Genomic DNA, 10,431 nt, shown 5'->3' with positions numbered 1-10,431 from the left:
TCTTTATGTTTCATTTCAGTCCAATTGAAAATATCATTAGTTTCTTTGCCTTCTTCCATACGCTTAATTTCAAGAAGAAAATAATAATAATAATATGAATAGTTAAGCTTTTTTCTCTAGTTTTGCAAATTTCAGAGATCATCCCAGAATAGGATAAACTCAAACATATCATTTCCATTCCAATTCTTCTTGTCTTGTATCTTCATGTGATACTTGGATGTCAAAATTCCAAATACAAGTTAAAGATGCATGAAAACTGCTAGTTTGATCGTTAAAATTATGTGTAGATGGAATTGCAGGTGTGGAATTCTCGCTGTCAAAATCTTTGTTGTACAATAGCACAGTCCCTTTCAATTTATCTTTCCCATATAAACCTAATGGGGGGGAGTGCTTGTTTTTGCCCAATTGCAATTCTAATCCTACTTAATTGCAGAAATATGCAAATCTTCTATTCTTGATTGATATCGACTGTGAAGTAGACTCCTGTCCATATATTTCTAATCCTTTCATGCCTTGACTTAGATTCTATCCTAACAAAAGTCAGAGGCTCTAAAACGATTATAGAGAAAGAGAGAGAGAGACACAGGTCCCCCTAAATATCTTTATTTGTAGAATGGTGGAGTCCAAATCATATATGGACCATGATATTAAATTTTGCAATTCGTAAGTCGGATTGCGACGCGCAAAATACAGGATCGGCAAGCGAGAACCATTTCTGTGGTTAAGGTTATCCAGTGCAGTGCAGTGCAGTGAGTTTACATCTGCTTCTATTTTCCGTTCAATTGGCGCAAAGTTGCACCCCCAACCCTTACATGTGATTCTGTCTGGTCAATTTCGCCGACTTCTCACATCAAGAAAAAAAGAAAAAAAGGGAAATGCTTTTCAATGGTGTGTTTGGCATGCCTTTTTTCTTTTCACAAAACGTTGCTCCCATTAATTTAAAGTTATATAAATTTGAAAAAGCTGACAGCTTTTTTTAGTTATCATATAAGAACAAATTCAAATATATATATATATATATATATATATTTTTTTTTAAAGAAAGCGATGGTGTTTCTAATTTGTTGTGACACCGCATTCTCTAGATCTCTTGCCCACGAGAATCCTGTCTATATTTATTATAATCAATTATACATGAAGAATATCTCATCATCTAAGTACCATTATATAGGGAGAGATGTTTCCAATTCACGCGGGAGAGGAGGTATTGTGGGTAGGCATGTACAGGAGATCCGGAGTCGCTTGTGAAACACTTGGTGCTAAACAGTAAGCACCATATAAAAGATTTCCCGAATCCCGATCCAACCGATTAATTATGACTTAAGAACTAACTATTATTGGTCCAACTCCAAAATCTAATCTAATTACTCAACTAGCTTCACTGGATTGAGGTTTTTATTAACTCAACTCCTCCAACAAACTCGCTTCTACGGTTGGAGACTTGGACTTTATTAATTCATTTAATTATTTCATCTATATATAAACTACAAATGGAGTAGTATGCACTATGCAGTAATGCACTTGACATTTTAATATATTTTTAATTTATTGACTCTTTAGTTGACTCGTTGAGTCAGGAAAAGCTCAACTCAGTAGACTTGTCATTTGAGTCGAGTCCCTCAACACCGAAAGGATGAGGGGTTCCATACATATATTACAAACTTTGTCACGCTTAGACAATGCTCTTCCATCCCTACTCAAGCTCAAGGCTGGAAATCCAAAGAGGAGCATTGTGTACAGGCCTACTCTCCATCTCAACTCATCAAACCTTGCTCTCAGCCACTTCAATGGTCTCTGTTTTGTACTTGTATTTGCTGGATACCCACAAAAAGATGCCTAGATTAATGGTGGAGATGATCAAAAGGAAACCATAGTAGTAGTCCAAATGACAAGCATTCAAGTTGTTCCCAATCCATCTCTTCCTCCCATCCCTCCCAGTTATGTCATCCACAACAGTGACTAGGAAGCTATTCAAGAAGTTCCCCACGCCAATCCCACTAGTGAAGAATGTGGTTCCGAGGCTCTGCATGTCCTCCGGCGACTGATCGTAGAAGAATTCAAGCAGACCAATGGCATTGAATACATCTGCTATGCCTAAAAGAACATACTGGGGTAGGAGCCAAAATATGCTCATGGGGACAACCTGCTTGCTACCGGAGATGCCATGTACCTTTATAACATGCATCCTTCTGAGTTCTACAATATATGCATTTAAAGTGACTACAACTTGGATCACAAACCCAATTCCAAGCCTTTGAAGGAGTGTGATTCCCCGGGGGTTGCCGGTCCTCCGCCGCATCAATGGCACCAAGTAGCGGTCATACATCGGCACAGACAGGATCATTGAGAGTGTAACAAAGCTCCCTAGTGATGCAGCTGGGATTTGGAAGCTGTGTCCTATGTGCCGATCCAGTGTGGTTCCCTGTTTGACAAACAGAGTGTTTACCTGTGCCCAGATAGTGCTAGGAATCAGGGTCACTAGCCATATTAGGGCCATTCCAAATACAAGCTTGGTTCCTTCAACTTGAGTCACAGTGCAGGGTGGTCTTGAGCCCGCTGCATTGCCGTCTTTGATTGCAGCCTTGTCCAGGAACCTATCAGGTTGTACCAGAAAAAGCAACAAAGTTATGCTATGCATGTTAGCTTTTCAATGGGGGGATCCATTACAGTTTTTGGGTTGGGTTTCTGCCATCGGGATCGGATCAAATCCAGTTCATTACATGAGGAAGGGGTTTGGAAACGGGCGCAAAATATGAATAAATTTGGATGAGAACGAGATGGATGAAATTATGAATCCGATACCACAAACCAGTCAGTGTATGTGGGTTTTGCATGGGAGTGGATCATGGATCAGATGGATCGTACCAGTTCCATTGTCAGCGGGAATACCAAATGGCCAATGGCCCAATGCTTGCGAATGGGCCTATGGGCCACCATGTACAGGGTACACCCAAGAAATTAAACGAAGACATGAGAGGATCAAGTCTACAAAAGGTGAAAGGGGGTGTTCCCATCGAATTTACATGAATGTTTGATAGGTCCCCTTGTGATATGAGAGGATCCCCGGTCGGCCGGTCCCCACTCTTGTGTGCTTCGTTCGTGTCCCCGCATACCGGGTGGATGGGGTGGGGATAATATTCAAGAGTGATGACTGATGACCCAGCCACAAGTCACAGAAGCTGATCTGCAGACTGGCCAGCGCACACAGCATTTAGTAGCTTTTGTCGTTTGAAAACGAGAGAGAAAAATAATTTTTATTGATGGACATAGGCATGTCTAAGGTCATTAATCTATGTGGAAATGATTTGTATGTTACGACTCGAGAGGCCATAGTGCAGGGTGGGGCTCATTAAATATAATTATAAGATTGATAATATTGAGTTGGGAGTTTTGAGGATATTATATTATTATGATTTATGACATCCCAACAGGCAAATGGGATATTATATTATTTGTTGATTTGGTTGATACTGGGGTGACTAAGTCTCATGTTCTGTCACTTGGGTCCATACCCAATTACCCATAGGTTAAAGACCAAGTCCAAGTCCAAATAAAAAGGAAAAACAGGGAATTGATATAGATGTTTGTGCCATGAGATAGATCATGGAAGATTCCTTCTTCTAAATCCAAATCCAAACCCAGACGGCCAGACCCAAGTGCAAGTGCAACCAATTCCACCAAGGCCTCAAAGTTAATTTTTAATATATATATATATATATATATATTATAATATAGTACAAATAGTCTTGATTGGCGGAATATCTTTTTCAAGCATTCGCTATTTGCTACACACAAAGTCGTGAATCCTGTGTATCTAGACATGCATTGTATAGAAACAAACTCTCATCACATCAGTGTCCTACTTTATATATATATATATATATATATATATATATTGTGTAAGTGTAGTAGGATCCGCATCCACTCAGTCGGCCGCCTATTATATGACAGGGGTCCACCATTCCGTGGTGAGGCATCCTGTGTCTAAAACAAGAAGATAGGACAAGAGTCCACCACCAACACCAACAGATATTTTGCTAGTTTCCGGGCAATAGATCCCCACCTTTTTAACCACAGGAAATCTCCTAAGCAGCCATATGGAGTGGTCGGCCCTAAAGCATACACTCCCTCACATCATCAACAGGAACGTGAGATGAGCAAGGAGAAAGAATTCCCTCAAACTCAAAGTAAGCCCCCTTAATTAATATTCAATTCTCCTTTACACATATGATGATCAAGACCCAAGAGTTGATGACACACACCATTTTCATAACAGTAACACTAACAGAACAGAGACGAAGAGACCTGTACACACAGCTATCCCTAGCTACTGGCTACTGCTGCATGTACTACTAGCACAGGGTAGTAATAGCAATGCGATTAAGATCCAGCTTTAAAGTTTAAGGCTCACATGATGTCATGAGCTTCTCTCGGTGGGGTGTGATTGGGATTGGGATTGGGTCAGTTTAATAAGTTGACCAACATCCCAGAGGCAGATCCCTTTAGAAACCAAGGAGGAAATTCAATATTTGAAGAAACGAAAGTCAAAACAGCTATAACAAAAGTGGATAGGGAACTTACCTAAAAGCCGGTGTGTGATGAAGCCGTCGCTTTCCAGTGACCACATAGTGGTGTGGCTCAAGCTCATAAAGCTGGGATGGATCACTAGGGAGCTTGAGATTGCGATTTGCCAAGGCTGTAATTGGAACTTGAATTAGGTCTCTTGCAGGGGTTTTGGTCTTCCTGGCCTTGTGTCTGTAATTTGGGGTCCCCAAGTAGAAGATGAATAAGGAGAGAAGGAGACCAACTGTAGGGATTCCATATCCGAATCCCCAACCCACGTTCTCTTGTATGTACACAAGACCCATGGTAGCAAACAAAGCACCTAAGAATGAGCTGAACATCCACCAGTTGAAGAAGGAGACCTTGAGATCTTTCTCATGGGGGTTGAAATCATCGAACTGGTCAGCACCAAAGGTGGATATGTTGGGTTTTGTTCCACCCGCTCCAATTGCTATAATGTAGAGAGATGAGTAGAAGAACGCGATTTGTGATTTAGAAGCTTTATTGCATATGCCGTTTGCACATGTTGGCTTCAAGGATCCAACAGAGACCGCCATTGTCAGAAGCACCATGCCCTGTTCAATTTTGGAATTATAAGGATACTAGTTTTAACCAAAATAGTCACAAGAACTATATTCTAACAAGGAAAAATAGCGGCGAATCCTTTACTAGGACTGAAGGGACAGCCTTTTGATTCATATCTAGAGTTCGGTAAACATTTATTAACTGATATGAAGTACTTGTCATTTTCAAATAGTTGAGGTTCATTTTCATAAACAAATGCATTAAAAAGAGAGGAACCTTGGGAATTGAATTTGGTAGAAGAGAGACATGGCTTCTGTATGAAGTAAGCATTTTTTTTACCGATTGAAGAGACTGTGTAGAACATATATAGTGCAACCTTAAAGATAAATGGGAAACAACCAGAACAATTGTACTGATGAAACAGGGACTACTATCAGTGGAACTTTCATTGTGGATTGTGGACCATTGCTCATAATTTAATTGGCCACTCCAAGAAATGGGTGGTGCTCCCAAGTTGGATGGTCTAGACTCTAAGACACCAAATATGTGGCCGAGTCTAAAGCTTCTTAATTACTGGTTTTGATAAGTTGATGAACCAAGAAAACTCAATGCTTGGTTTCTGCCTTCTATGTGCTTATGTGCAACTGTGTGTGCTGTGTGTGTGTGTGTGTGAAGAGAGAGAGAGAGAGAGAGAGAGAGAGAGAGAGAGAGAGAGAGAGAGAGAGAGAGAGAGAGATTAACGGAGAAACAAAATGAAGATTAGTGCAGCTTAAAATGTATAATTTACCAGGACGTAAATGAGAGATGACACAGTGAAGGTCCAAAACCGACCCACGTAGGAATCCGCAATGTAGGCGCCGAGTATGGGTGTTAGCCAGACCGACCCAGACCAGTTATTCACGTTGCGCACAGATGAAACTATTTCCTCGTGAAGCTGGGTTGTCAGATAGTTCACTAAATTGGAAGCCACTCCATAGAAAGCCATCCTCTCGAACGCTTCATAACCTGCAAGTGTTTTACCAAAATAACTCATTTCAGTTTACTAATCTTACTAGATGCATGCATCTCTCTGTGTAAATCCCCGGATAAACTGGAAATCCTAGAGCATTTCCGATATTTTCAAACGGGCACCTTTTACGCTTTTTCTTTTCTTCTGGAGATTGGAACTAAAAATAACAACACCAAAAGTAGGAAGTTTGGAAATTGGAAGAAATAACTAGTATTTATCATTCTGAAAATTGAGGGAAACGATGAAATTGTGAATCAAGACATACATGAGGTATTGCTATATATATATATATATTGCAAACATAAACCTTGAGCCATAAATTTATTCATATTGACGTTCCTCTGTCAACGAAAATTAAACCAACTAGAAACTAGAAAACGATACTTACCAACTAGAAAAGCACAGGCCTTCCACCTCCCTGTTCGAGAAGCGAGAACCGGACGTCCGCGAAGATCGACGGTGCCATCTTTCGTGTAAACTTCTTGTGCGTAACCTTTGCCTTCCATTAGAGAACCTGTTTCAGAGAGAGAGAGAGAGAGAGAGAGAGAGAGAGAGAGAATGGTTACTAGCAAGCAATTAAGTTGAGGGAGAGCAATAGAGGTTTCTTGGGCTAATAGAGGGTGTAAAGTGAGATATAAGTAGGCAAGGCGAAACGGGTGGGTGTACCTCAACACGCCAGTTTTATTTAACCACAGAGTACAGTAACTTTGTTTGAGATTCCAATTCATCCTCGAGCAGAACAGTGGAGGAAGGAGAAAGAGATGGATTTGACAAGCAGGGGACCCAATCACCGCCACATAAGGAAAACAAGGAATGCTCATCACCAAGAAAACTAAAAACGGAAAAGAATATATATATATATAATATATATATATATAAAAGATAAAGAAACAAACAGGAATTAAGAAGACGAAAATCGATCAGTTAATGTAGAGAAGGAGGAGCATGAGCATTGAAGCTAGCTGAACAGTTTCTCGTTTGTTACCAATAATTGAGTTTGAGTCAGTGAACTTATACTCACAAAGAAAAGGTTGGTAGATAATACCACCAACCGTAGCTTGGACAACGGATTGACTGGGGTTATGTGATTTTTCAGAGAAGAGAATCCGTCAGCTGGACTCGGCTCTGGACGGGAGGATTGGAACAAAACATCTTTCTTCTTTTTAGTACTCAAGATGGAAAAGGAACAATGCATCTTATCAGGTGGAAATTAGCCCATGGCTTAGGTCGCACACAGGCGTGTTTTGGACCGACCGTTGCATGGGCCCACCTGTGTTTCACATTCAATGAATCGTCGAGGAGAAGTGATCGATGGGTGAGGGTTCCTTGTTGAGTACTGATGCACATGCAGATACATTTATTGTTAAAATATTTATCAAGTGAATTCAATCTTAATTAATTTCCTCATCGAAATCGAATATAGGTGGTGGTAAGGGGAGTGGATGTGGAGATGGAGTATGAGAGAGTGTAGATTGAAATTTGAGTGAACCATCATTTAAGGGATTTATATTGATTATGAATAATTATTGTATTACAGTTACTCGATGATCCATGCATGATGATTGATGAATCCAATCGAAACAGTTCTCATATATAGAAGTGGCCGCCTATAGAAACGAAAAAGTTCAAAAATCAGTTGGAAGCCTGAAACAACTCATCAGCTAGTAGGTGCTTTGTTATAAAAAAGATTCAAACCCAAAACTTGTTCCTAAGCTGAAGGAGAAATGTTTTCTTACAAGTACAGATTGAAGCAGGGATTGCACCTGACCCAAATGCATATAAAATAAACATCATACCTGGTGTGGATTCCAATCAAGTATACCAAATCACTATAATGTTCACCACATGCGTAGTATTCTTCATGTATAGAATCAGACCTGGGTATAGAATTAGAAAAGGGAAAAATTTAATTATTGGTGGATCAGTGGCTTGTGTTTAAGTTTGTAAAATAAATGTTGATGTAGTGGATCATGATTCAACTCTCTTAATTTACATTTTCTTTAAATATATATATATATATATATATATATTTATTTATTAAAATAATAAATATATTAAAGAGATGGATTAATGCGATAATATGACAATACGCATAAGTAAAAGGTATTGGGTTGAAAGCTTGTTATCATGATTTTGAAGTTTCTAATAATGTTATCACTTAAGCATATTCATAAAGTTGGGACGGCTCACTAATTAGCTTTTTGGTTAAACCAGTCAATTTATTAGTTTTGGCCGATTTTTCCTGAATCATGTTTTCTAAACAATGGAATTTATAAAGAAAACATTGCCTTGGACTGGAATTTGTAGAGAAAACATTACCTTGGACTGGTGTATCAGAACAATATAGAAATCCCCAGTAAACATGTCAGCCTTTGAATTAAATAACAAGTTGATGTTATGTCTTGAATTTATTGCAAACGTTGATGTGTTTGCATTTCATTGGAGGTGTGGGATTGTTCTGCGTGTCTTGAGATAATGCAATCTTGAATTTGTATACTTGGGTTGGTGAAAGAGTATCAATCAAGATGCAAAAAGTTAAAAACCCTCATCAATTGGTAAATACCAACGTTTTAAAAAATGATGTGAAAATGGAACCGTTCTGGTCAATAATTTTTAGGTTAATAGTCTGATCGTCTAGTTCGAATGGATGATCTGTTTTAATAGTAAAATTAAAAAAAATTAAGAAATAGTCATCCGTTAAATGAGTTGATGGATCGACCACCCGGATCAATAATTTGTTAATTTTTTCAATGGTTTTTAATCAAATTCTAGGTTTTGGATAAATTGGAACTGACTGCCTGGATGGTTCTCAGGCCGAATAATCCAACTGTCCGGGTCAACGACGGTTTGAATACGTTGGTAAAACACTCTCTTGGATATAAGAGTCCATTGGCTTACAAGTATTGTATCCTTATTTTCTCTCTGGGTTTTTTGAAAAGGCCTAAAATCTCCCCTGTAGTTTGACGTGACTTTAAACCTTCTCTAATTTTTGGATAAAATGGACAGTTACTTTAAGGCTGTATTTGGTTTGAAGGAAAAAAAGTAGGGAAAGATGGAGAAACTTTTATAAAACTTGTATAAGTCTCCTCACCTTTCCCTTTCGTATAACCTGCATTTGGATAAAGAGGGGCTTAAGGGTTTTTTTCCGTTAAAGATTTAAGGGTATTACAATCATCAAACATTTGAATATTTTAGATAAGGGTAAATTTGACATTACAATATGTCTAAATCAGTGGCATTACTACATTAGCTGTTGCTCTTAGATTTATAACATTAAAGTAACGGAAGGGGTTTATAAGTCCTGTTCTCATAAGAGGTTTCGGGGCAGGTCAAACTGGAGGAGAAATTTAAAGCCTTTTCAGAAAACCCAGTGTTATAAATCAAAAGCAACCTGACCCAACCACCCGAGGCCTGGCTTGAATGTATTAGGGTTTACCTTGGCCTTGGCCTGGGTTGACCACTTTGGATTTGAATTTGGGTTGGGCCAGGCCTCAGGCCGAATACCCTAATCTTAAGGTTGGGCCTGAGTTGAATTTGAACCCGACCGCACCCACCCGAGTTGCACCACTAACCGCTACTCTCCGTTGCATTACTTTTAATTCCTTTTCACAATACTGTTGGTGGTGGTGTCTTGAACCTTTATGGACGGTTGCACCAATACTTTCATGACTGGAATAAATGGTTTTCCAAGCCGTAGATTTGATCGAAACTCAAAAGTCTCCATAAATTATAATACTAACATGTGCTGGATTATATCATTATTTACTGATTTAGGGGCATTGACATAAAATAACATTCTTTTACATTTTTGAATTTTTACATTCAAATTTTTTATAGTCGATAAAGGACTGAACCATCGGCCCATGAACCTCATCTATGAGAGAATACTGAATAGCCCTTTCTATTTCCTTAATCCCTCTACTTCTTTAGTTGCCCCCGACAAAAATTAAGTATGCATTAACAGTAGGGAAAACTAAATTGAAGAAAAGGATAGAACATTTAACCAGAAAATGGGCATTATACAAGGCATGGAACATGACAACATTAGTTGTAATATGAAGCTAACCTCATGGCAGATGCCAAAAGATCAAGACCTCTCATTGGATGAATTCCTCCTAGTTTGGCTGGTTTAGCCCAAACCCAATCTTAACCCAACCTGAAAAAGTTGGGTTGTGTTAGGTACTTAGGTTGGCAAAGGGGCTTGGGTTAGGGTGAACCCCTCAGGCAACTCAATAAAAGGTTTGAAAGATTTTGTGATGGTTAAGAGGTTTGAAAGATTTTATGATACTTTAATAAGATGAGAGAAAGGTTGGGTTGGGTTAGGGTTGAGGGAT

General features: G+C 39.0%; 1 protein-coding gene across 1 annotated transcript; it reads right to left on the bottom strand.

Moving 5' to 3' along the window:
• Positions 1–1,521: 1,521 nt before the first annotated feature.
• LOC148868662 (protein NRT1/ PTR FAMILY 5.1-like) lies at positions 1,522–6,872 on the bottom strand. Its single transcript, XM_088967550.1, has 5 exons — positions 6,764–6,872; positions 6,486–6,611; positions 5,876–6,093; positions 4,582–5,138; positions 1,522–2,594 (listed from the first exon to the last, which is right to left on the bottom strand). Exons 2-5 carry the CDS (start codon positions 6,601–6,603, stop codon positions 1,763–1,765), a joined length of 1,725 nt encoding a protein of 574 aa, XP_088823676.1. The 5' UTR covers positions 6,604–6,611; positions 6,764–6,872; the 3' UTR covers positions 1,522–1,762.
• Positions 6,873–10,431: the final 3,559 nt, after the last annotated feature.

This window comes from Nelumbo lutea, chromosome 2, assembly GCF_056320005.1.
Source record: "Nelumbo lutea isolate HS-2025 chromosome 2, American lotus-T2T, whole genome shotgun sequence".
Lineage (NCBI taxonomy): Eukaryota > Viridiplantae > Streptophyta > Magnoliopsida > Proteales > Nelumbonaceae > Nelumbo > Nelumbo lutea.
The sequence above is the reverse complement of the archived record's forward strand: the minus strand, read 5'-3'. Positions and strand labels throughout refer to the sequence as shown.